This window comes from Panthera tigris, chromosome C1 (genome assembly GCF_018350195.1).
Source record: "Panthera tigris isolate Pti1 chromosome C1, P.tigris_Pti1_mat1.1, whole genome shotgun sequence".
Taxonomy (NCBI): Eukaryota; Metazoa; Chordata; class Mammalia; order Carnivora; family Felidae; genus Panthera; species Panthera tigris.
In genome coordinates this window covers 218,398,728-218,423,196 of record NC_056667.1, presented here as the reverse complement: position 1 = coordinate 218,423,196, position 24,469 = coordinate 218,398,728, and the positions used below count along the sequence as shown (strand labels likewise).

At 50.7% G+C, this 24,469-nt stretch overlaps 2 protein-coding genes across 2 annotated transcripts in view; both read left to right on the top strand.

The window, feature by feature from the left end:
* Nucleotides 1-8,146: 8,146 nt before the first annotated feature.
* On the top strand, nucleotides 8,147-9,067 carry LOC102953311 (olfactory receptor 6B2). The gene has a single exon (XM_007085053.1). The coding sequence runs from the start codon at nucleotides 8,147-8,149 to the stop codon at nucleotides 9,065-9,067; it is 921 nt and encodes a 306-aa protein (XP_007085115.1).
* Nucleotides 9,068-20,394: 11,327 nt separating this feature from the next.
* Nucleotides 20,395-24,469, top strand: part of NDUFA10 (NADH:ubiquinone oxidoreductase subunit A10) — a 51,684-nt gene continuing 47,609 nt past the window's right edge. The window contains exons 1-2 of the mRNA XM_042995882.1: nucleotides 20,395-20,552; nucleotides 23,944-24,112. Coding sequence (XP_042851816.1) covers nucleotides 20,478-20,552; nucleotides 23,944-24,112 — 244 coding nt within the window. The 5' untranslated portion in view covers nucleotides 20,395-20,477. The remainder of the gene's footprint in view (nucleotides 20,553-23,943; nucleotides 24,113-24,469) is intronic.

The window sequence follows — 24,469 nt, the reverse complement described above, 5'->3', positions numbered from 1 at the left end:
AGGGAGGGGGCACGTTCGCAGACTCGAAGCCCCCAGACCTCTGTCTGCTCCCTCTGCCCTGCGGACTCTTCCCCGAATGGCTCGTGCCTGGGGGCCCGAGCACGCGGCCCTGACGCCCTCCCTGACCTGCCCCAGATCACCTTCCAGAATCACCTGCCAGAGGACCCTTGTTGAAGGGCTGGCGTTTAGATTCTTGCCCCGTTCAGTCCCATGCTGCCCCCCAGGCGCTCCAGACACGCCCACTGTGACCCCACGACAGCCACGCGGCTGGCACCCACCTCCTTCCAGACTGTGCCCCAGAGTCGCCTTCTCACCGCCCCGGCCGTGCCCACCCCGGCCCCTCTGCCCCCCTCCCCCTGCCTGCTCAGGAGTTACCTCGATGGTCAGCAAACGCAGAAGGTTTAGACTGCTTTCTCTCCCGATTTATCCGGGCTGCCTTGAAGCGGTGACGACCACATAGTAGGCGGTCGGGATACAGGATGGATGAATAAAGGGCGAGCCTCTTCCTCACGCCCTGCGCCTCTCCCTGAGTCCGGGCACCACAGGCTCCTCGAGAGGCCCGCACAGGCCGGTCCACAGATGCCACAAATCCAGCACATCCAAAACCACACTCCCCATCTTCCTCTCTTTCCGAGAATGTGCTTTTCTGTCTACACCCAAAGCCTAAGGACGGCAGATGCCTGGAAGCCACCCTGGAATGCCCCACTTCTGGGGCATCTAGCGGCAGTGCTGGGGGCTCGAGGGACGAGGTGGGCTCCCTAGGAGGAGGTGGCGTCTGGACCAGGTCCTTCCCGGGGACGGGACAGCAGGGCACTTGGTCGGCGAGCTGCTCTGGAGGCCGGGCAGTGACTCCCCGGGGCGTGCCTGAGGGTGTGGCATTGATGGGAAGGACGCCGGATGGATGTGGCGGGACGGGGCTCCACGTGCCCTTCTCTGCCATGCGGACCACGGACCGGTCAGCGGCGGGAAAGACCGCATGAAGTTGGAGGCAGTGGCAGTAATTCAGGTTGGGGACACGGAGCCTGGACGGGGGCAGGGAGTGGAGGAAGCCCGCAGTGTGGAGACGAGAGAACGGGTTCTGGGAACATTCAGGATGCGCAGGGGGTAGGACTCGTGCCCGCTTAGCTGACGGCAGGGAAGCGGGGGGAGCAGAAGCTCGGTTTCTGGCCTGGACAGCGGGGAGGACCGTGCTGCCATTTCCTGGGACAGAGAACCCAAGACGGATGTCAACGCCGTGGCCAGTGCAGGCGGCCTGTGGATGGCCGGACGCCCGGGTGGGGTCTGCAGACAGACAAGGGAGGACTGAGGGGCGCCAGTGACCCTTGAAGATGCGGGCTGGGTGTTTGCTCTGAGCGTGGACAGTGAGAACACAAGGCTGGGGCCACACTGCCAAGTGCGGAAGAAGGTGCAGGGAGTGAAACACGGAAACTAGCGACAGGTGGGTCCCTGGCATCTGCAGGACAGGTAGACCGGGGTGCATGGGGACAGGATCGAGGCGGCAGGTCGCTGGGGGGGTGGGGGGGAGGCAGGAACCAGGCCGTGGCAGGAGGTGAGCATTTACGTAAAAGAGGAGACTTCTTTTTTCCTGTAAGACACAAAGTCCCAGCAGAGCCAACAGAAAGGAGAGAAGGGGCCCAAGAGGAGGGTTAGAGGTGAGCGCCTGGGGAGTGCCGGGAGCAGGATCGGGCATCCTTACCATCAATGCTGAACCCCTGCATCAGTAGCCGGGGAGCCGACAGGTGCCGCCCATGGAGGGAGGCAGGGGCTCCCGCGTGGGCCAGAGGGTCCTGCCCATTGTGGGCACACAGCGGTGCACAGCCATGTTGCCCCACATCTCCCAGAATTCTGTGCTTTTACGGTCCGATTTTCCTACACGGCTCTTCCCATCTGTTCGTATTTTCAGACGATTTTAAGAATCATTTTGTCCTGTTTTAAGAAAAGTAAGATTTGGTGAGATTTCAGTGATAATTGAGTGAAATTTTGAAATCAATTTGTCCTGGGTTTTCTAGCCACCTTACGTGCAACAGTGACAGTTTTGTCTGTTTCTTTACCCCCTTTGCGGAGCGGGCGGTGACATGTTGTTTACGCTGTGGCGGTTTTCACGAGGACCCGGCTGCCTCCGTGACTCTCGTCTGTGGCTGCCGGGATGGGGTAGGCTGTTGGCTGAGACGGGGATTATTAATCACACTAAACCAAATCACTCCTCTGGGGTGACAAATGTATAAACAATGGAATAGGTTTCCATCAAAGCTTTTCAGCATCGGCTGGGCTGTGGCTGTGATCACTGGAATAGATCTGCTGCCCGTGATCCCCCCTTGCAGCCCGGAAACAAATCACGATCAGGGTGTGGCATGTGCCTTTTTAATATATTGTTGGGCCCCAGTTGCTGGCAGTTCATTGGAATTTTGTAACTATACTAAACACAAAATTTAGATTGTGGACATCAGCTTTCCTTTTGTGCAGTGCTGGCCGGGTTTTCGTGGTATCAGGAAGCTTCGACTCCATACGACGGGTTGGGAAGCGCTTCCCCTGCCCGTGATGGTTTACAGAACACGGCAAAGCCCAGCCCCCCACAGAACTGGAGATTCGGGCAGGGAAGGAGCATCTTCGAAACCACTCCGGCAACTCCCAAAGTTCTATTGTGATGACGGTGAGTTCTCTGTTTCAGGTCTCTCGGAAGGTCACGTCTCTGCTCCAGACTCGGACCTTTACTGTTCCACAGCTGCTTTCAGGAGCCGGGAAGCTGCGGGGAGGGGGTGGGGGGTGTACCACACGGTGGTCACACGGCAGGGGCTTCAGAGACACGGCTGATCAGCCTTGTGGAATCTCTGTCTGCGGGGGGTCCTTCCTCTCATCATTAAAACGGTGCTTGTATTTCCCATTTATTAGACTAGCTGGGGTTTGTCTGTCCCTGTCCGCCACCCCGAGGCTGCCTCCGGGCCAGTTCTTGCCTCTATGGCTCAGTTCTATGCTTCTTCCTGATTAAAATAGCTTCTGTTCCCTTTTCTTTCCTCTGCTTGTCCTCAGATTGGCTTAATGCGTTTTCTGACTTTTTCAGGTGACCGCTTATTTTTTCCCTTCTTTCCGACTAAAAAGTGAAAGCACTTGGAAGCACAAAGTCGCCCACGTGCAGAGCCTGGCCGCGTTGGACACGCGCAGTGTTGTCGGCATTCTTTTCTGCACGGGCTGTGACTGCGGCTCTGATCTCCTCGCTGCCGTAGGAGTCCCCTAGCGGGGTGCTCCCTTCTTTTCCACGCGCTTGGAGTCGCATTTAGTCTGACGTTAACTAATCTCAATTTTTGTCCCATCGCTTTTAAGAAATTGGGGAAACCATGATGTCTGCTTTGGAGATGTTGTGAATTTTTCATGTTATTTCGGATTATTTTTTCCACATCCTCTGTGGGCAGCTCCCTTTTTCCAAGGCACTGAGCCAATAGCTCTCAAATCAGCCTGTAGGTCACGTTATTCTGACGCTCAATCCTCACTCCCTCTTGCTGTCTTGCCGTGCGGGTTCTGTCGAGGTGTCGGCGGCATGTGCTGAGGCCTGCTACCTCCCTCCTTCTGGCTACCTCATGCTGACTCTGTGTTGATGTCATACTGTGCGCTACAAGGGCCGTAAATAGGACCGACCATTCGAGGTCCTGAATGCTACCTGACCAGGTATTAATTCTGAAATCCTGTCTCCTCCTTGTTTGCTTGACATGCCTGAGCTACGCCTGTAACTTCAACCTTCCTGGGTGTTTCATTCTGCAGAGTACACACGCTGATTCCTTTCTCATACACGGAGAGTCCTCTCCTTTTGCCAAATTTTATTACGTTTACGTTTATTGTCACGACTGATGCATTTCTTTTCCTGTCACTGTCACACTTTATTTGTGCGCTCTCTTGGTGTTTCCTTTACTTCTCATTATAAACTCCAAGAATGAGACATACCCGGGGCGGCTGGGTGGCTCAGTCGGTAGATCGTCCGACTTCAGCTCAGGTCATGATCTCACAGCTTGTGGGTTTGAGCCCCGCGTCGGGCTCTGTGCTGACATCTCGGAGCCTGGAGCCTGCTTCGGATTCTGTGTCTCCCTCTCTCTCTGCCCCTCCCCCGCTCATGCTCGCTCTCTCTCTCTCTCTCTCTCTCTCAAAAATAAATAAACATAAATAATGAGACACACTCATTTGGTGTCCTGCTCTGAAAAACAAGGCAAATAACACAGTTTTTCCCCATTATGATCATTGCCTCTCTTGGGTTTTCCCTGATGTGCGTCAACCCAGTTTCTGTCTCTTTTTTCCAAGGAACTGTGGTTATTATTCTGCTTTATATATCTTTTCGGTCCACAAGGACTGACATTCGCATTTGGTTCTGTAACCGTGTTGACCGTGGCTGGCAGGGGAAGTGCCGTGCTGTGTGTGTGTGTGTGTGTGTTGGCTCTCCTTCCCCGCCCGTCTCTGTGTGCGCAGAGCTGTGGCAGGGGTCACCACTCGCAGGTGGACAGCTGTGACACGTGAGCTGCATGTGGAGGAAGGGTGGGTCAGCCCCACGTTCAGAACTGGCTTGTGTGGAGAACTCCTCGTGCGATGGTCTGGACACAGCATTCTCGCCCGCACCCTCTGTCCCTCTGCCGGGTCGACCGGCTGTCCCAGGCATGTGTTCGGGTTTTCCATTGTTTTCTGGGCTCCGGTGACTTGGGGAAAAGTAAAGCTAACCCCGCCGATCTTCCATTTTATAAAAGTTATTTTATTCTGTCTAGATGCCTTTAGGATTCTTTTTCCTTGAATTTCCAAAACCGGTCTCTCCTGCGACCTGGGGTTGCCGACACCCCGCCCTGTTACAACCTCCCGCGCCCCCAGCCAGTCGCCACACTCCTGTGAGTCCTGCTCATTTGCAGCGACGAGTCCCCCACGAGCCATACTGCTCGCTCTGTCCAGCCCTCCTAGTCAGAGAACCGGGGTCACGTTCCCGTCGTCGCCGTGTCCTCTGGGCTGTATCGCTCCCACACGCTCTGTAGGTTTAGTCGACTTCATCAGCGCTTTCTCCCCTTCCACGTGCAGGGGTCTGGCGACATACTCCAGACGTCAGGCGCGTGGCCTTCTGTCCTCCCCAACTTCTACATCAGAGGGTTTCTCCATTTCTGCATTTTCGAAGAAAAGTCTCTGGGATTCGAGGACCAGGAGGAGAGGCGAGGGGAGCAGCTGTCTGGGGGGTCCCCACCTCTCCCTCGGCACTTTTGGCCGAGCTGCGTGGGCTGTCACTCCTATCCGTCCCGGGCTTCACGTCTCCATCCGCTCCCCTAAGGTTCGGGGACCCCCCTTCGGGTCCCACAAACATGCTTGTGGCCGGGCCACTGGTGAGCGAGGGGGCAGCTCCTGCCTGGGGAAGTGCGGTTGCCAGAGACCGGGATGGCTGGCAGAGGCAAACAGAGGGAATAGAGCCTCCATGCGGGGGGCAGGGGGGTGTGGGGTGATGGGCCCCATAGCAGGACCAGCCGGAGCTGAGGGCGGGCCGGGGGCACCCCAGACATCAGGAACGTGTGCGCGAGGCTGGGGGCTCTCTTTACATGGTGTCCCCCTGGGCTCCATTATGGTTTATATTTGGGTTTAACCAGTATATGGATGGGAGAACTGTTTTATTATATTTCATGAATTCAGCTCCTGTGCATGTTACCACCATTTATGAAGTGCTCACTGCAAGCCAGGCACTGACCTGGAATTTCCTATGCATTTTTCTCTAAAGATCTGTTAACTTCGTGTTCGTTAGATTCTTAATAATGGGCCTACTTATTCGTGCCCTGACAGATGCCATTCATGTACGGTTGACCTTTGAACAACACACGTTTGAATCGCATGGGTCCACTTATATGTGGATTTTTTTCCCCCATAAATACACTACAGTTCTGTAAATGTACCTTCTCTTCCTGATGATTTTCTTAATAGCATCTTTTCTCTACATACATACGGTATGTAATACATACAACATACAAAATACGTGTGCATCAACTGTTCGTGTTATTGGTAAGGCTCCCAGTCACCAGTGGTCCATCGTAGTTAGGTTTTTGGGGTGTCAGAAGTTCTAATGTGGATTTTCGACCGCACAGGCGTCAGCACCCCTCACCCCATGTTGTGCAAGGGTCAGCTGTATTTCCACGACGTGTCCAGGGTTTCTTTTCTGTGTTTTAATTACTCTATTATTTTGGGAGGACCGATGCTTTTGTTGTGATTCTGTGGTTTTTCACTCAACCTCCTTGTTTTCGCCACGATGCTGTGCGATCCCGGATTTGAGGGTTTTGCCACGTTAGAGGCACACGGCACCTTGTCTGATACGTTTCGCTCCCAGTGACCCGTTCAGTCTGTGGGTTTTCTGTATGGATGTAGAACTGTGGCTTAGGGAAATACCTACTTGCTGAATGTTTAATCCCGCCCGTAACGCTTTCTTTTTAAAGGAGAATTTGAGAATCCAAAAATAGGTAATAGATCACTGTTTTGAATAAATAATACGTTTACAGGAAACAAAATGAAAAAAGCAGCAAAAGTCGACGCTGTGTCCCTCCACCTCTGTGTCCCAGCCACCTGCTTCCCCCCTCCTGGGGCAGCGGGCACACCAGTCCCCCGTGTGACCGTCACACACGCTCCGCTCACATATGTGCCCTTACTTACACCAGGGGAGGCGCATTGTACACGCTGCTAATAATATCTAGAAAATGTAACTGTGTATCTCGGAATCACTCCATACCTATGGAGAGACGTGTCCCTTCTTGTCAGTGACCACACAGTGTTCCGGCACAGATGTGACAAAGCTTATGTAGCCAGCATTTCTTCCTTAAAGGGCATCGTCTGCCTCTTCCTTCTGAAAAATATTTTTATTTTGTGATCTCGGTTCGTATAAACTATTAGGGTCTCGTGTCAGAAGGCAACTCCATCTTCGTTCTTGACAACTCCGGACTTCTGACCCAGGACCAGATGGCTTTGTTTTCTCTCTTGCTGCTCTCTGGGGGGAGGGGCTGCAGCCGTGGGGGCGGAGGACCCGGGCTTGCGTCCTGGTTCTGCCTCGGTGTCGGGTAAGCCCGTGAGCATTTCGATTTGGGTCTGACTTCATCTGAACCTGGAGATGTCAGCCTTGTTTTCCTAGGGCCCTGGTGACGATGGTGGGACGTGTTTCATGTTACAATACTTGGTTCGTGATGAGGGTGATGAGGGTGACGTGGTCCTTTGTCCCATCAAGGCCGGCTCTGGGGACCCACACGGGGGATGGGGAGAGCCGTGCAAGGGCAGCCACTAGACTTTTCTGGAAGCAGACTGCATGTAGGAGCCCTGTTTTCACCGCCTCCACCTCCTCCCGTCACACCTGTCAGGTGCTGGGAAGATACAGGCCCTTGAGAAGACTCTAGATTCCTCTACCCTTGCTGCCCCGGCCACTTTCTGCCATCTGCTTTCTTCCTTCCAGAGTTGGGTGGAAATCTTTCCCTTGCTGATATTCCCCTCCTGGTCTCTTTTGCTGTCTCGATGTTATGGGTTTTTATCTTTTTACTGCTTTGTCATACTTTTAGGGGTTTCGAGATGGCACAAAGATAGACATGTGACCACTTTCCCTCCCAGCCTGGGAGGTGCCTGCTGCTCCCTAAGACCCCCAGCCCCGTGGGTGTGCCTAGGTCTGGGGTCTGGCTAACCTGGGGCACCATATCCCACCATCCCATGAGCCCCGCTGGTGTCCCTTCCTCTTATAAAATCAACCCTGAAACCAGGCGGAAGGTTCGGTATCTACTGATTTAGGGAGAAGGTGCGAGATGACAAACAGCGGACCAGGCGACCGTGGCGCGACCCTGGCTGCAGAGAACTGTGGATCTCCTTACTGGGATTAGAGTCTTTGGAGAACTCCAGGTTGTAGGGAAACGACACCCTGTGGGACAGGGAGGACGACGTGGGCGGGCACTGCAGGGCCCCCTCCTTAGCATGACCGGCCCCAAGGACACCGGGAACCTCGTGATGGGAAAGGCTTCACGTGGGGACTGTTTCTGTTCCCCCAGCTGCTCGTGGAGCGCGGCATCCGCTCTTGGGGCTGAACCTCTCCTGCGGGGGGAGCTCTGCCTTCTCCCGAGTGGCCCCGAGGCCCCTCACCCTGGAACCATGGTGTTTTGCAGGCCTGGGCTCCCGGCACACGGGAATGAGGGGACAGAACAGCAGCACGGTCAGCGCGTTTGTCCTGCTGGGCTTCCCCACGGCCCCTGGGCTGCAGCCTGTGCTGTTCCTCCTCTTCCTGCTCACCTACCTCTTCGTCCTGGCGGAGAACCTGGCCGTCCTGCTCGCCGTCCGGAGCAGCTCCTCCCTGCACAGGCCCATGTACTACTTCCTGGGCACCCTGTCCGCCCTGGAGATCTGCTACGTGTCTGCCATCGTCCCCAAGATGCTGGACGGTTTCCTCCTGCAGCGGAAGCGCATCTCCTTTGTCGGATGCATGACCCAGCTCTATTTCTTCAGCTCCTCGGTGTGCACCGAGTGCGTGCTCCTGGCCTCCATGGCCTACGACCGCCACGTGGCCATCTGCCACCCCCTGCGCTACCACGCCATCATGACCACGGGGCTCTGCGGCCGGCTGGTGGCCGTCTCCTTCGCGTGCGGCTTCTCCGTCTCCGTGATCAAGGTGTACTTTATCTCCAGCGCCACGTTCTGTGGCTCCAACGTCCTGAACCACTTCTTCTGTGACATCTCCCCCATCCTCAAACTGGCCTGCACAGACTTCTCGACCGCGGAGCTGGTGGACTTCGTCCTGGCCTTCGTCATCCTGGTGCTGCCGCTCGTGGCCACCGTGCTGTCGTACGGGCACATCGCCCTGGCCGTCCTGCGCATCCCCTCGGCCACTGGCCGCTGGAGGGCCTTCTCCACCTGTGCGTCCCACCTCACCGTGGTCACCATCTTCTATACGGCCTTGCTTTTCATGTACGTCCGGCCCCAGGCCATCGACTCCCGGAGCTCCAACAAGCTCGTCTCTGCTGTGTACACGGTCCTCACCCCAATAATCAACCCCTTGATCTACTGCCTGAGGAACAAAGAATTTAAGGCTGCCTTGAAAAAGGTCTTGGGCTAGGTCGATTTTCACAGTAGGACAATCAGATGTCCTAAAGTCTCATGCATAGTGATAACAAAATGCTATCTCATGTTGCACTTTATGCTTTCGACAGTCAATTTGCAAGTGAAATTTAGCAAACTGCAGAACCGTGCACAAATCATAAAGCTTCACCTGCTTTCGTTTTCACGAAAGGACAGCAGGCGGTTTGGCATTTTTGAGCTTTTTATGAACGCAGTCATGAAGATGCCGGACGGTTCCTTTCATTCGCTAGGACGCTTGGGTGAATCCTTTGTGTTTTTGCATGTAGCAGTGACTCGTGCGGATCGCCTGTAATATCGCCTTGCGTAAACGTATCACAACACATCTATGCATTGACTGCGTGGACGGTGCTGTAGATGCTGTCTCTTACGGGCAGTGCCCCTGCGAGCATTCTGGGTCATTTCTTCTCGTTAATATACATTCAGCTGCGAGCTGTGTGCCTGGGCTGGACGGAGGTACGTGTAGGTGCCACACGTAGGTGCCACCTGTAGTTGGTGCAACGCGAGGCATGTGTTTGGGCAGGTTTAGTAGAAACCGCCAAACCGTTTTCCGTAGCGGGTACACCGATCTTCGCTCCCGTGAGCGGTGTGTGAGGGTCCCAGCCGCTCCGAGTCTCCTCCACCCTTGGTGTCCTAAGGATTTCTCAGAGCAGCCACTCTCCTGGGGTCATGCTGGGATCTCACTGTACTTCAGTCTGTAGTTCCCCAGTGACAAACGCAGTGTCCCCGTGAGGTTAGCAGTCGGCTGTCCTGGAGGTGCACCTGCCCAGGTGCCCCTCACCACGTCTTCCCCTAGCCGCGTATCTACTCGCTGCTTGTTTTCAACGTGCGGGCATTCTTCCATGCTCTGGGCACGTGCCTCCGTCGATGCATTTATTGCAAAAATGTCCTAGTTTCTGGGTTTCTGGGTTTGCCTTTTCCTTCTCTTACGGTGTCTTCCAGTAAGGAGGACCTGCTTTATTTTCACGTCCAGTTTGTCCGTTTGCTCCCTTTACAGTCAAGTTACTTCCCACTTAAGAAATGCTTGCCCGTTCCAAGCCATAAAGATATTCTCCTATTTAATTTTAGGAGCTTTATTGTTTAAATTTTCATGTTTAGATTTACAACCCACCTGAAGTGGATTTTAATTTATGGTATGTGATACCGGCTAAAGTTCCTGCTTTTCTATCTGGATATCAAATGGACTCAGCCACCAGCCATTAAAAAATTTTTTTTTAATGTTTATTTATTTTTGAGAGAGACAGAGACAGAACGTGAGTGGGTTAGGGGCAGAGAGAGGGAGACACAGAATCCGAAGCAGGCTCCAGGCTCCGAGCTGTCAGCACTCAGAGCCTGACGCGGGGCTTAAATCACGAACCGTGAGATCATGACCTGGGCCGAAGTTGGACACTCAACCGCCTGAGCCACCCAGGTGTCCGGCACTTGCCATTTATTGAGAAGACCACGTCTTCCCCTCTGTACTGTCACCCTTTCCATAAACCAAATTATCTATCATCTATCTATCTATCTATCTATCTATCTATCTATCTATCTATTATCTATTAATCATCTATTATCTATCATCTATCTATCATCTATTATCTATCATCTATCTTTCTATCAATCATCTATTATCTATCTATCTATCTATCATCTATCATCTATCTATCATCTATCATCTATCTATTATCTATCACCTATCTATCTATCATCTATCTATATATCTATCTATTATTATATATCTATCTATCATCTATCTATCTATTGTCTATCTATCTATCTATCTATCATCTATTATCTATCATCTACCTATCATCTATTATCTATCATCTATCTATCTATCATCTATTATCTATCTATTAGCTATCTATCTATCATCTATTATCTATCTATCTATCTATCTATCTATCTATCTATCTATCTATCATCTATCATCTATCTATTATCTATCTATCTATCTATCACCTATCTATCTATCTATCTATCTATCTATCTATCTATCATCTATCTATATATCTATTATCTATTATATATCTATCTATCATCTATCTATCTATCTATCTATTATCTATCATCTATCTATCTATCATCTATTATCTATCATCTATCTATCTATCTATCTATCTATCATCTATCTATCATCTATCTATCATCTATCTCTATCTATCTATCTATCTATCTATCATCTATCTATCATCTATTATCTATCTATCTATCTATCTATCTATCTATCACCTGTCTATCTATCTATCTATATATCTATCTATATATCTATCTATTGTCTATTATCTACCTATTATCATCTATGTATTATCTATCATCTATCTTTCTATCAATCATCTATCTATTAGCTATCTATCTATCATCTATCATCTATCTATCATCTATCTATTATCTATCTATCTATGTATCTATTATCTATCATCTATCTATCTATCATCTATTATCTATCATCTATCTTTCTATCAATCATCTATTATCTATCTATCATCTATCTATATATCTATTATCTATTATATATCTATCATCTATCGATTTATCATCTATCATCTATGTATCATCTATCAATCATCTATCTATCAATCATCTATTATCTATCTATCTATCTATCTATCTATCTATCACCTATCTATCCACTCATCCATTCACCCAGCCATCCATCTCCCTGTCTGCCCATCCTCCTCTCTTTTTGGACTCCTAATTCTGTTCCACTTGTCTATGTGTCTATTCCTGCACTGATGCCATGCAGTTGTAGTTACTATGGCTTTTTAAAATCTTGACGTCTGGTAGTAAGTCCAGCATCTTTGTTCTTGCTTTTCAAGATTGCCTTGGTTATCTTTAGCCCTTCCCAAATGGGTGGTTGGGGATACATATTTGAGAATCAGCTTGTCAATTTCCACAAAATAAAAATTTGTTGGATTTTTATTGGGATTATACTGAATCTATAGATCGATCTGGAGAGAACTGTCATCTTTAGAATTTTGAGACTCTTAATCCAAGAGCAAGGCACACCCCTCTATTCACTTACGACTTCTCAATACTGTTTGTTATTTTCAGTGTATTCATCTTTCACATCTTTCTGGGCATATTTGAGTTTTGGGTTTTTAAAACTAACACAAATGGTAACTTTAAAATTTTTTACTTTTTTAATTTAAAAAAATTAATCTCTATTCCTTTGTTGCTGGCACCTAGAACACAATTTTTAGAACTTTCTTTAAAAAAAATTTTTTTAATGTTTATTTATTTTTGAGAGACAGAGCACAAGTAGGGGAGGGGCAGAGAGAGAGAGAGAGAGACGCAGAATCCGAAGCAGGCTCCAGGCTCTGAGCAGTCAGCACAGAGCCTGACACGGGGCTTGAACTTGTGAACCATGAGATCATGACCTGAGCCAAAGTCGGATGCTCAACTGACTGAGGCACCCAAGCACCCCCTTTTTTAAAAAATTGTTTTTTAATGTTTTTATTTATTTTTGAGACAGAGACAGAGTATGAGCAGGGGAGGCACAGAGAGAGAGGGAGACATAGAATCCGAAGCAGGCTCTGGGCTCCGAGCTGTCAGCACAGAGCCCGATGCGGGGCTCGAACTCATGAGCCGTGAGATCATGACCTGAGCCAAAGTTGGACGCTTAAGTGACTCAGCCACCCAGGCACCTCTAGAACTTTCTTTTTGAAATAATTATAGATTTACAGGAGGTCGCAGGGAGACATAGAGGGAGGCTCTCTGCACCCTTCGCTCAGGCTTCCCTGATGACACCATCTTGTGTGACGAGTTCAGCGTGAATAGCAGGGCACTGACTTCAGTGCGATCCACAGAAGGTATCTGGGTTCCCACCAATTCTACGTGCACTCATCTGTGTGTGTGTGTGTGTGTGTGTGCGCGTGTGTGTGTGCACGCGTGTGCACACACACCTGTACCTTTGTAGTTTTATTGCTTCGTGGGCTGCCACCTTCTAGGATGTGGAATGTTTCCGTCACCACAGGGGGCACACTCCATGCCCTGGCCTCTGGCAAGCGCTGATCTGTTCCATCTCTGTAACTGTGCCTTCAAGGATGTTATACAAACGGAATCACACCGTGCGTGATCTTTTGAGATCGGCTTTTCCCGCTCAGCCTGATTCCCCTGCGGTCCACCCACAGTCTGTTTTTATTGCCGACCAGTGCTCTGTAGCAGGGGTGCCCAGCGCGCAAGGACAAGCGGGGGGGGGGGGGGGCCCAGCGGCTGGCTGCGTGCGAGGCACGAGGGTGCGGTAAACAGTCAAGCACAAGCACAAGTCTCTCTGTGAACCTGTTTTCACTTCTCCGCAGACCAAGGGCCGGGTTGGACCTCAGCCCGTTTTTAGCGCCAAAGGCACCTGCCGACTCTCCAGCAGAGCGGCCGCGCAGCTTCCCGTCCCGCCGCCGGCGACCGCGTGACCAGGTTCTGCGTCTTCTCCAGCGCGGGGGTCACGGCCGTGTCTCACTCCGCCCCTCCGGCAAGGGCGCGGCGGCGCCTCCTCGGGCTTTAATTTACCTTTTTCCAACGGCTAGCGATGCGGAACGTCTTCTCGCGTGCTTGGTGGCCATCGTGTGTCCTCTTCCGGGAAGTGTCTGTTCACATCTTTTCCCCGTTTTCTAGCTGGGCTGTTTCTGAATGTTCAGCTTTGAGAGTCCCTTACGGGTCCCGAACGCAAGGCCTTTGTCAGGCTGCGCGCCTCTTCTCCCCCTCTGCCGCTGCCCTTCCGTCCGCGTAGGGTCCCCGACAGAACAAACCTTTTTGATTTTGTGGGGTTCCATGAACCACGTTTCCCTTCCGTGCATCACGTTCTTGAGGTCAAGTCCAAGAAGTCCTTCCCTGGTCCTCGGTCCTGAAGGTAATTCTGTCACTAGTGTCTATGACTTTGTAGGTGTACATTTACCCCCGTGATCATTTTGAGTTAATTTTCGCGTGTGGGGTGAGGGGCACATCCACGTTCAGTGTTTTGGGCCCATGGATGTCCGACTTCTGCAACACCGTTGTGTAAGAAGCCCCCCCTTCCTTCGCTGAATTGCATTTGTACTCTGTCAAGTATCGGTTGAGAATATTTGTGTTGGTTTATTTATGATCCTCTGTTTTGTTACGTTGATCTGTGTGTCTGTCCCTCCACCAAGACCACAGGTCTTGAGAAACGTAGCTAATTGGTAAATCCCTAACATTGCAGGGATGATTGGCTCCTCCCACTTTATTCTTTTTTGAAATGATTGAAGGGCCTGTATGTTTCCTTATAAATTTATAATAAGCCTCTTCATGTGCACAAAAAAATCTTGATGGGATTTTGTTGGGAAGTGCATTAAACGTACAGATCATTTAGAGGAGAACCGACATTATCGCTTTGCTGAGTCTTAAAGTCCGGGAACCGCAGCAAATCTCTCTGACGATTGATGTTTTCTCTGACTTCTTTCTCTGGTGGTCTGTTCCCAGCGTACAGATCCTGGACGCGCTTTGCTAGAGTATCCCTAAGTATTACACTTTTATTCTGGAGAAATTATTAACGCTATTGCATTTTTAGGTTTCAGCTTCCACTTGTTGTTAGTATATAGGAATATGCAGATTTTGTGTTGGCTTTGTAACCTGCAACCTTGCAGACCTCATTTGTTACTTCTAGGGACATGTTTTGGTGTCTGGCTCTGGATTTTCTACATAGCCAGTCGTGTGATCTATGAATAAAGGCAGTCTGGTGTCTTCCTTTCCAATCGTACGCCTTTTACATCCTTTTTATTCCTACCTTGCTGTATTGTTTAGGACTTCCAAGGCTCTGCTGAACGAATGGGGAGAGCAGGTATCTTCCCAGGAAGTGTGATGTCAGCTGTACGGTTTGTACATAGATGTTCTGGGGGCGCCTGGGGGGCTCAGTCGGTTGAGCGTCCGACTTCGGCTCGGGTCATGATCTCACGGTTCGTGGGTTCGAGCCCCGCGTCGGGCTCTGTGCCGACAGCTCGGAGCCCGGAGCCTGCTTCCGATTCTCTGTCTCCTCACTCTCTGCCCCTCCCCTGCTCACGCTGTGTCTCTCTCTGTCTCAAAAATAAATAAACGGTAAAAAAAAAATTAAAAAAACATGTATCAGTGTCATATTTTGTCAAATGCTTCTTCTACCGCAGATGTTTTGATCACTGGTTTTCCTCACCTGTTAAGGGGAATCGCAGTGATCGATTTTTGAATATCACATCAGCCTTCCAGCCTTTAAACAGATCCCATGGTGCTGGTGTCTTCACTCTACACATTGCTGTACAGTATTCAATATGCTAACATTTGATCAGGATGTTTGTGTCTAAGATCATGAGAGATATTGGTCTAACTGGTTTTCCCCCCATTTTTTGTGTATGTGCTTTGTCTGGATACCACAGACTGGGCTGGGGGGTGTTCCCTCTTCTGTTTTCCAGAGGATACTATATACAGTTAAATCTTTAAATGTTTGGCTGAATTCTCCAGTGAACGAGAGGGCCTGGCAATTTCTCTTTTTTGGGAGGTGGGGGAAATTTTTAATTTTTTTAAATGTTTATTTATTTTTGACAGAGAGAGACAGAGCATGAGCAGGGGAGAGGCAGAGAGAGAGAGAGAGACAGAATCCGAAGCAGGCTCCAGGCCCTGAGCTGTCAGCACAGAGCCCAACGCGGGGCTTGAACTCATGGACCGTGAGATCACGACCTGAGCCAAATTCAGACACTCAACCGCCTGAGCCACCCAGGCGCCCCCTAAATTACAAATTCAATTTGGATAATTTAGGTTAGCAAATCATTATTAGGGCCGATGTCTGTTTTTTTTCTTTCTTTCTTTCTCCTTTTTTCTTACCTTCTGGTTGGAAAGTTTTACATTCTTTAGAGAGCCATCTTGATTTAGATGTAATATAATAATAACAATTCAACTTACTTCTGAGGTGATGTTTTGGGCAGTACGGTTCTGTATCGCGTGGTTTCCTTAGCGGTTGCTCTAGATATCACAGCAAGTGCTCGTGACTTAACCTGTCATATCACTGCTTTATCGTTTCTGGTGGGAGAGCGAAATGCTACTTTCACTGAAGTCCTTGCACCACCACCACCACCCCCCCATTTCTAAATGTGCTTGTTTGAGTGTTTCCTCCACATACATTAAACACCGTACCAAATGATGTTACAATTTTTGCCTCAACCATCCAATGTGATCTGAGAAACTCCCAAGGTGAAGGATGGTGTATTATATTTCACCCATGCCATGGTAATCCCTTCTTTCCGAAGCGCCCAGCCTCTTGTTACCGTTTTCTCTCTGTTTGGAGGGCTCCTTTAGCCAGACTTTAGGGGTGGGGGCCTGCTGGAAACAGAGTCTCTCAGTTTTCCTTCACCCCAGAGTGTCTCTGTTTCCCCTTTTACATCTGAAGGACAGCTTTGCTGGGTGCAGGAGTCCCGGCCCAGGGGCTCATTCTTCTTCTGCGTTGTTGGACAGTCCCTCCGATACCGCAGGTGAGTCCAGCATCGCTGGCAAAGGGGCAGTCGGGAGTGCACCAACAGGAAGTGATGGGGAGAGTAACAGAGGAACACTTCCCAGATGGTTTTATGAATCCAGTATTATCCTGATGCCATAACCTTGCAAACACGGTGCAGACTGAAAACTACAGACCATCTCTGTCGTGAATATACGTGAAAAAAACTCGTTGAAAACGTTTGCAAATAGGATTCAGCAATATACAAAAAGCCTGACACATGACCGTGTGGGGTTTAGCTCAGGGATACAAGGCTGGTTCAACAGTCAAAAGCCAATCACTGAGATCCATCATATTAACAGGCAGGAGCAGAAGTCATGCTGTTATCAATAGATGCTGGAAAACTGCTTGACAACGTCTAGCATCCGTTCACGGGAACAGTTCTCAGGAAGCAAGGAACCCAGGGAGCCGCACCAGCTTCATAACGAGAAGTAACAAACCTCCTGGACTTAGCGTTACACTTAACCCCAAGCTGAATGCTTTCCCCTGGGAATTCGAGGGGGCAGGCTCCCGCCGCTGCTGTCCCACACAGAGCCCCAAGTGGCAGCCGGTGCAGCCAGGACAGGAAAAGAGGCAAACAGCATTCAGCCTGCAAAGAACGAAAATAAAGCTGTTCCTGTTTACGGATGACGTAATTGTCTACATAGGAAGTCCCAAGGCATCTACACGACATCTTCCAGAACTAGTGGTGTATTCAGCAAGGCCACAGGATACAAACTAAGCGTACAACAATCAGTTGTGTTCTTATGCTCTGGCAACAAACACAAGGGAACCAAAATTTAAAATTCCATTTAAAGGCACTCAACAGTTTTTAAATGCAGAACTTACATGCTGAAAAGCGTGGCGTGCTGGTGGAAGGAACCAGAGAAGATGCAAATAAATGGGGGCATCTGTTGGGCACGGGTAGGAAGACTCGGCAAAGAGGCGAAATCTCCCCAAACTGCTATGCAGGTTTAACACAATTACCATCAGAATCGCGGCAGGAGTTTCTGCACATACAGAGAGGATTGCCCTTAAATGTTCACAAAAAGGCAATGGAAGCGGACCAGCTAAAACAATTTCAAGGGAGAATGGACGTGGAGAAATTAGCCTACCAACTTTGAGACTTGGTCTGGAGCCACGGTAGTCAACACTGTGTGGTGCTGGGGCGCCTGGGAGTTCAGTCGCTTAAGCGTCTATTGATTTCAGCTCAGGTCATGACCTCACGATTCATGAGATCGAGCCCCTCGTCGGGCTCTGTGCTGACAGGACAGGACAGCCTTCTTGGGATTCTCTCTCTGCCCTTCTCCCGCTCATGTGTGCACACACACTCTGTCTCTCCCTCTCTCTCAAAATAAATTAATTAATTAAAAAAAAAGATCATGTGGTATTGTTGGGAGAGATGCACAAATGTTGAACTTTCTCGGAAGTTATTTTCCACATAGTGTGATTCCTGGTTTGTTCTTTTCTGTCAATGCCGACAGCATTCCTCGGTGTGCACCTGTCATGGTCTGTTTAACTGGCCAGCATCTGGCTATTATAATGAAGCTGTGACCAACATCATGTATGGGTTTTCGTGGGGACGCAAGTTTCCAGGGAAGCAGAAGTCAGAAGTGACACAAGAATAGTGATCGAATCTAGGTCCAGCCGTAGCTGCAGCCAGCTACACGCACTCAACTTCTCCGTTACCGCGAGGTTTCCGTCACTAGATTTATGATGCTCGTTGGTACTAACACATTAGGTATCATACAGTATCTCAGAGACTTGAGAGATTATGATTTGGGGGACAGCCTTTTCTAAGTGTACTTTACATAAATGTGAATCTCACCAGTAAAGCCTCACAAGTTATGTGATCTCAGGATAGTGCAAGTATCTCCTATTGATCCAGAAACATCGCTTTTTCCTTATGAACCAATATTGAATCTTCTCTCCTTTGGTTTCACTGTTGTAGTGATCATACGATCGCTCAAACTGAAGCTGGACAGAATTATAACTTGCAGGGTATTTATAAATGGAGCTCATTTGGAAATGAATTTCCTGAGTGCACTGTTTCCTTTCCCAGTGTTTCAGGACAGGGAAGGACAGTATTGGTCGTAGCTGGCTATCAAGGTCCCATAACAGGGTGTTTACGAAGGGCTCACAACCAGGGACACTCAAAACATACTATTTGTGTACCAAGAGCTTAACTTACTCTAGTTACTAGATCTGTTTAAATAAATTTTGGTTTTAAAAAAGCAGTTATATGTAACATCCCTTACTTCAATATTCCTCACAAACGTCCGTGTTCAGAGCTGTGTCCAGTAGAATGTCTCTTGTCCTTCTGTCTCAGGGTCCAGCCCTGGAGGAGGTACCAGGGAGGAGACGAGAGGAGGCCAGGTCTGCAAAGTGCCTTCACACCCAGAACAGAGCAGGGTGGGGGGGAGGGGGGATGCTGGGAGGCCTGACCGTGGTTCACCTGTCAGGCATGTGTGAAGAGCTTCAGGGCAGTGGTGTCTGATATTAACTTAACCTGACTTTGTTTCCGACTGGACTGTGGCCTCTCTCCCTTTCTCCCTCTGCGGTCGGTACAAGTTGTTCACACAAGAACTTTATCTTGGAAAATAACATAAAGCATGTGTCTTCGTCTGGGGTCAGGCTGGGAAAGATCCCAGCGAATGGGAGTTCTGGAGGCAAGATACAACGGGACAGGTAACAAAGATGAGAAAAGCTGACAGAGCCCCCCGCCCAGAATTGCAACACCTTGGAAAGGGCAGTGGGCTCCCCAGAGTGATGGGACACCTTGGTGATTCCCTGGGGCTGGAGGACTTAGGGCTCCCTGGTCACACCTGCTTACTGGAGGTGCGTGTGCAATGTGTCAGGGGCTCTGCTTGGGGCCGGGGACACCATGGAGGTAGGATGTGAACGCGGCGCCCGCTCTCAGAAAACGCAGGGTTTAGAACAGTATTTCTCTCGGTGCCGGCCACTGACATCAGAATCCGCTTGTGAAACAGGTTTCAGGGCCTATCCCCGGTCTCCGAAGGCAGACGCTCTGGCTTTGCGGAGTAGGACTCTTCACTGTGGATAAGCAGGATTCTCGCATCGGAGAAGCATCATTGGCCGACCTTCGTGTTCACAACGGCATTCCCACTCGGGCATGCAATTCCACGATCGTTCCAAAAAGCCGAAGCCGAGAGGAGGTTAAACGATAGAAACGTCCGGGTGTTGAGAAGAAGCCCGAGAGATGGGAGATTCGGACACCTTTCCGAACGGCAGGCAGGAAAGACATCTCACGTGGAAGTCAACTCGTGCTAACCGGGGAGGCGAGCACCAGGACCCTCGAAAGGACTGCGGTGATGGAGCACCCACAGCGCGCGCGTGTTCCAGTGTCGTCCGAGGTGCCGCACGCCCTGCCAGACCCGGGGTCCCTCGGGCCCGGCCGGGAGGACGAGGACGCCGGAAAGGGCCCTGGGGCGGCCAGGTCCGCCCGCGGCCCCTCTCCCTTCCCCGCCCCAGTCCTGGGCCACCTTCCCGGCCTCGGACGGGCTTCCGGCTCCGGGGGGGGGAGGGGGGGCGGGGAAACCCAGGTGATTTGCAGGTCCGCCCGGGCCGGCCTCGGGGCCGCGGGCGGGAGCGGGGAGTCCCGGGCGCAGCACCTGCCAGCGCCGGGGCGGCCTCGGGACCCCGGCGGAGTCCCGCCGACGCTCTCCAGCGTCTCTGTCGCAGCCGCAGGCCCAGGTCGGGCGGCCGGACCCTGCGAAGGCCGAGCGAGGCGCAGGCGCAGCGGGAGCCCGGCCGGGGCGGCCGTCCAGAGGGAGCCCACACCCCGACGCCCTGCGCCTGCGCCTGCGCCTCGCGCCCGGACGCTCCTGACAGGCGTCGCGCGGGCACCCCGGCCGTGACGTCACGGCGGCGCGCCGGCCGCGGAAGAGGACCCCGCCGCGACCGCGTCCCCTCGGGTCCTTGAGCCGGTGCGGACCGCGGAGCCATGGCCTTGAGGCTGCTGAGAGGGCTCCCCGCGTCGGCGGCGGCGCGGGGCCTGGCGGCGGTCGTCCAGCGCGTGGTGAGCGGCAAGCGGCGGGCGGGGGGAGGTGCCGGCCCGTCCTCCGGCGCCGACTCCCTCACCTTCCCGCTCCTCGGGGCCGCGGCTGCCGGGGTCACTCTCGGGGGGACACCCGCGGCCCCCGGAGTATTCGGTCCTGAGTCGCGGGCAGGTTGGCCGGGGGCCGGGAGCTTCTCCGGGCCGTGTCACCTGAGCTCCGAGCACAAGGCTTGGAGGGGAGCGGAGGTGACTCGGCCGCCGGGCCGCCGTGGCGTGGGAGGCCAGCCTGCAGGTGCCCCGGTGCGGCAGGACGACGGGCGCACGAGCAGGTGCGGCCGAGCCTAGGAGAGCCCGGGGCCCGCGCTCCTCATCCACTATAAGCGGCATCCACCGCTGCTCGGTGAAGCCCAGTTGGGGCCCAGCCCTTGCTGGGCGCCGCGGGGATGTGACTGTGGAGCAGAAAGCGAAGAGAAGGCGTCTGGTTAGATCCGAAGGGATTAGGACTTCCTACGGCTGAGAACAGTGGGATGACGTTGACGCAGAGAGAACCAAGGAAGCAAAAGAACTGAGGCCGGCAACCTTAGGGAACTTTCTTTTGTAACTGTGGTCGCAGAGTAGCGTCTTTGCTTGCTAAGGGCTGGAGCTACATTGGTGTCAAATTGTAAAGGGACTTGCTTGACCTCCTTCCTAAAGATTTTGATGAGAGGATTTTAGAACAGTGCAACTGTCTTATCAAAGTCATATACGTGTTTTTAGGCGATAACTCAGGCCGCCAAAGAAAAGTGATTACCTTTTTAATATCTGGTGTCCTGGGAATTGTGATCGTGGAAGTGAGGGACCCAGAATAAAGGAGGTGATATTTTGCTGCAGTACATGCACTAGACAGATTGCTCCCCCCCGCCCCATAACCGTTCACTTCCTGGTACTTTCTACAGCGGATATAGATGAACTTCAGTAAGTGGGAGAAAAATGAGTAAGAAGAAAAGGGTACACACCTTGTTACTTGAATACGCAAAGGAATGGGAAATGTGTCATGAAAGATCAGTTATTGCATATGATTCTAGAGAGCAGTAAACGGGACTGAGGATGGGAAATTGTGGAGAGTACTCCTGTAACTCTATAAAAAAGCACTTCCTAAAGATTTTGAGGTCGGGAAATGGCTGATTGCTTGACGAGACATTACCGTGCATCTGCTTTGTGCCACATCGGTGCTATGTTCAAGTTGTGGACGCAAATGGAAACAGTTTGCGCATGGCTCATACGTAGCCTGGAGGAGGGGGTGATGGATGTCTAGGGTTCAAGGTACAATACGATCAACATCTCCTTATCATCTCCTCTGCTTTTGCCTGGTCCACTTGGCATAGAGCCTGGCCCTGCTGGCTTTGCAGCACTCTGGCCTCCGGACATTTGTGCGAACAGTTTCCTCTGCCTGAAGGACCCTCTTCCACATGTCCACTTGGCCAGTTCCCTCAGCACCTTCCAGTCTTTGCTCAAATGTTACTCTTTCTTCAGAGGCTCCGTAGCCACCTGTTGTAACACACAGCCCGGCCCATGTGCCATGCTGCTCTCCACAGCACTTCATATGCTGTTGACAGTTGAGTCCTGAACAACACAGGTCTGAACTGCGTGGGTCCGCTTATTTGCGATTTTTTTTTTTTATAAGTACAGTGTTGTGAATGTAGTTTCTTTTCCTTATGATTTTCTTGGTAATTTGTTTTCTAGCTTGCTTCATTTAAGAATACGGTGTATGATACATGTACAAAGTGTGTGTTCATCAACTTTCTGTGTTACCGGTAAGGCTTCCAGTCAACAGTAGGCTATTAATAGTCAAGTTTTCAGGGAGTCAGAAGTTGTACGTGGATTTTCAACTGCATGGGGGGGGGGGTGTCGGCACCACAAACTCCTGTACTGTTCAAGGGTCAGCTGTAACTTCTCTGTTTTGTTGTCCTGTGGAACGCTTTTGCTCATATCCCCATCCCCAGCTGTCTAGAAAAAGCGCACTGCATCGTGTGGGCTCCTAGTAAATACTTGTTGAATGAATAAGTAAGTGAATGAACGTTTTTTCATACAGTTTTTGGCTATTTTTGATACTTTAAAAATAAGCTATGAGTTCCTATTCTTCCTTATTCTGTCACTATTCCTTATTGATCTATACAACTTTTATATACACTAAGGATTTTCTTAGTTGCTTGCTTTTTGATTGTGTTGCTTTCTGTGTGCGTGTGTTGTGTGCTGTGTAGAGTAGATCATGTGGCTTTTGAGCAGAGAACGGGTATGTTGGAGACAGGAGACAAGACGTTGTGCTGTAGGTGAGAGATGTGAAGAAGTCTGCACAGTCAGTGCAGTGGGGACAGGGGCAGGACAGTTCGCTCCTGAGAGGTTTAAGAATTAAGGTCAGTAGGATTTTGTGAGTGCCTGTAGGGTTGGAAGGAGGAGGAGGATATCCAAGGTGATCCTGTGTTTGCTTGGTTTTGCTTGGTGGATAGCGGATAGGGAACTTGGGAAGGAAAGCAGATTTGGGGGTTAGGGTATGGATGTTAACTTTCAGTTTTAAGCCTGTTAGTTGTCAGATACCTTCAGGGCTTCTGGATGGAGCTGTTTAAAGGCAGGTAACCAGGTCCAGAGCTCAGGACAGGAATCTGGACTAGAAAAATGCTCTGTTCCCTTACTCCTGTCTTCCCTTCGCCTCCTCCTCCCTGCCTTTCTTCCTTCCTTCCTTCCTTCCTTCCTTCCATCCATCCATCCATCCATCCATCCATCCGTCCAACTTATATTGAACATGGTAAGCGTATTCTGTTTCAGGCACTGTTCCAGGCCCTGAGGATTTAACAGTGAACAAAACCAACAATCCCCCTGTACTTATGAACTTACGCTGGGGGGTGGGGCAGGGAGACCGGTAATTAAATAACTAGGTAATAAAAATGTAGATGTTGGCTTTTTTTCAAGTTTATTTATTTTGAGAGAGCGTGCATGAGCAGGGGGAGGGGCAGAGAGCTAAGGGAGAGAGAGAATCCCAAGCAGGGTCTGCACTGTCCGTGCAGAGTTTTGAAACAGTTCCATCCCACAGACCATGAGATCATGACCCGAGTCGAAACCAAGAGCTGGATACTTAACTTACTGAGCCACCCAGGTGCCCCTAGATGTTGGGTTGTTTTTCTTTTTTTTTTTTAACGTTTGTTTATTTTTGAGAGAGAGAGGGAGACACAGAATCCGAAGCAGGCTCCACGCTCTGAGCTGTCAGCACAGAGCCCAACATGGGGCTTGAACTCAGGAACTGTGAGGTCATGACCTGAGCCAAAGTCGGATAGATGTTGGTATTTTTCTCACCAGAGGTCTTCCTGGCATTTTTACCTAATAGCTGCTGGTGCCTGCGGGAAGTGGAATGCTCACGTCATGCTGTTGTGTTTTCCAGGAAGGAATTCATACAGGCGCCCAGTGCAGGCTACAGTATGGCCCTTTGGCATACATACTCGGCGAAAGAACAACCAAAAAATTCACAGAACACAGCAAAGTGATAACTGTAGACGGCAATATCTGTTCCGGAAAAGGCGAGCTTGCAAAACACATAGCAGAGAAACTAGGTATGGATATATGTCACGTGGAGCTCCTTTCTCTCAGGTGCATCGTTGCTTATTTGAGTTTGGTTGTACTTTCATATAGACTGGGTGGAATTGGGCCCGAGGTAGGTATTTTACATTTTTAAGATACACTAAAATCTACTTTTAATCTTTCGGATTTGGAAAGATTTTTAAATCCATACTGGCTGTCAGTTTGCGTTGGAACTTTTTCTTGATAATGTCAGCAGAGCACGTTCACGTGAGCGGTCTCACCCGAGCTCTGTGACGGTCCTCCAGGGTGGGGCCCTGATCACTGCTGTCGCTTGCAGACGGGTGAGCTCCGGAGGGGGCTGCTGTCGCGCAGCTGGTGAGTGCGGAGCC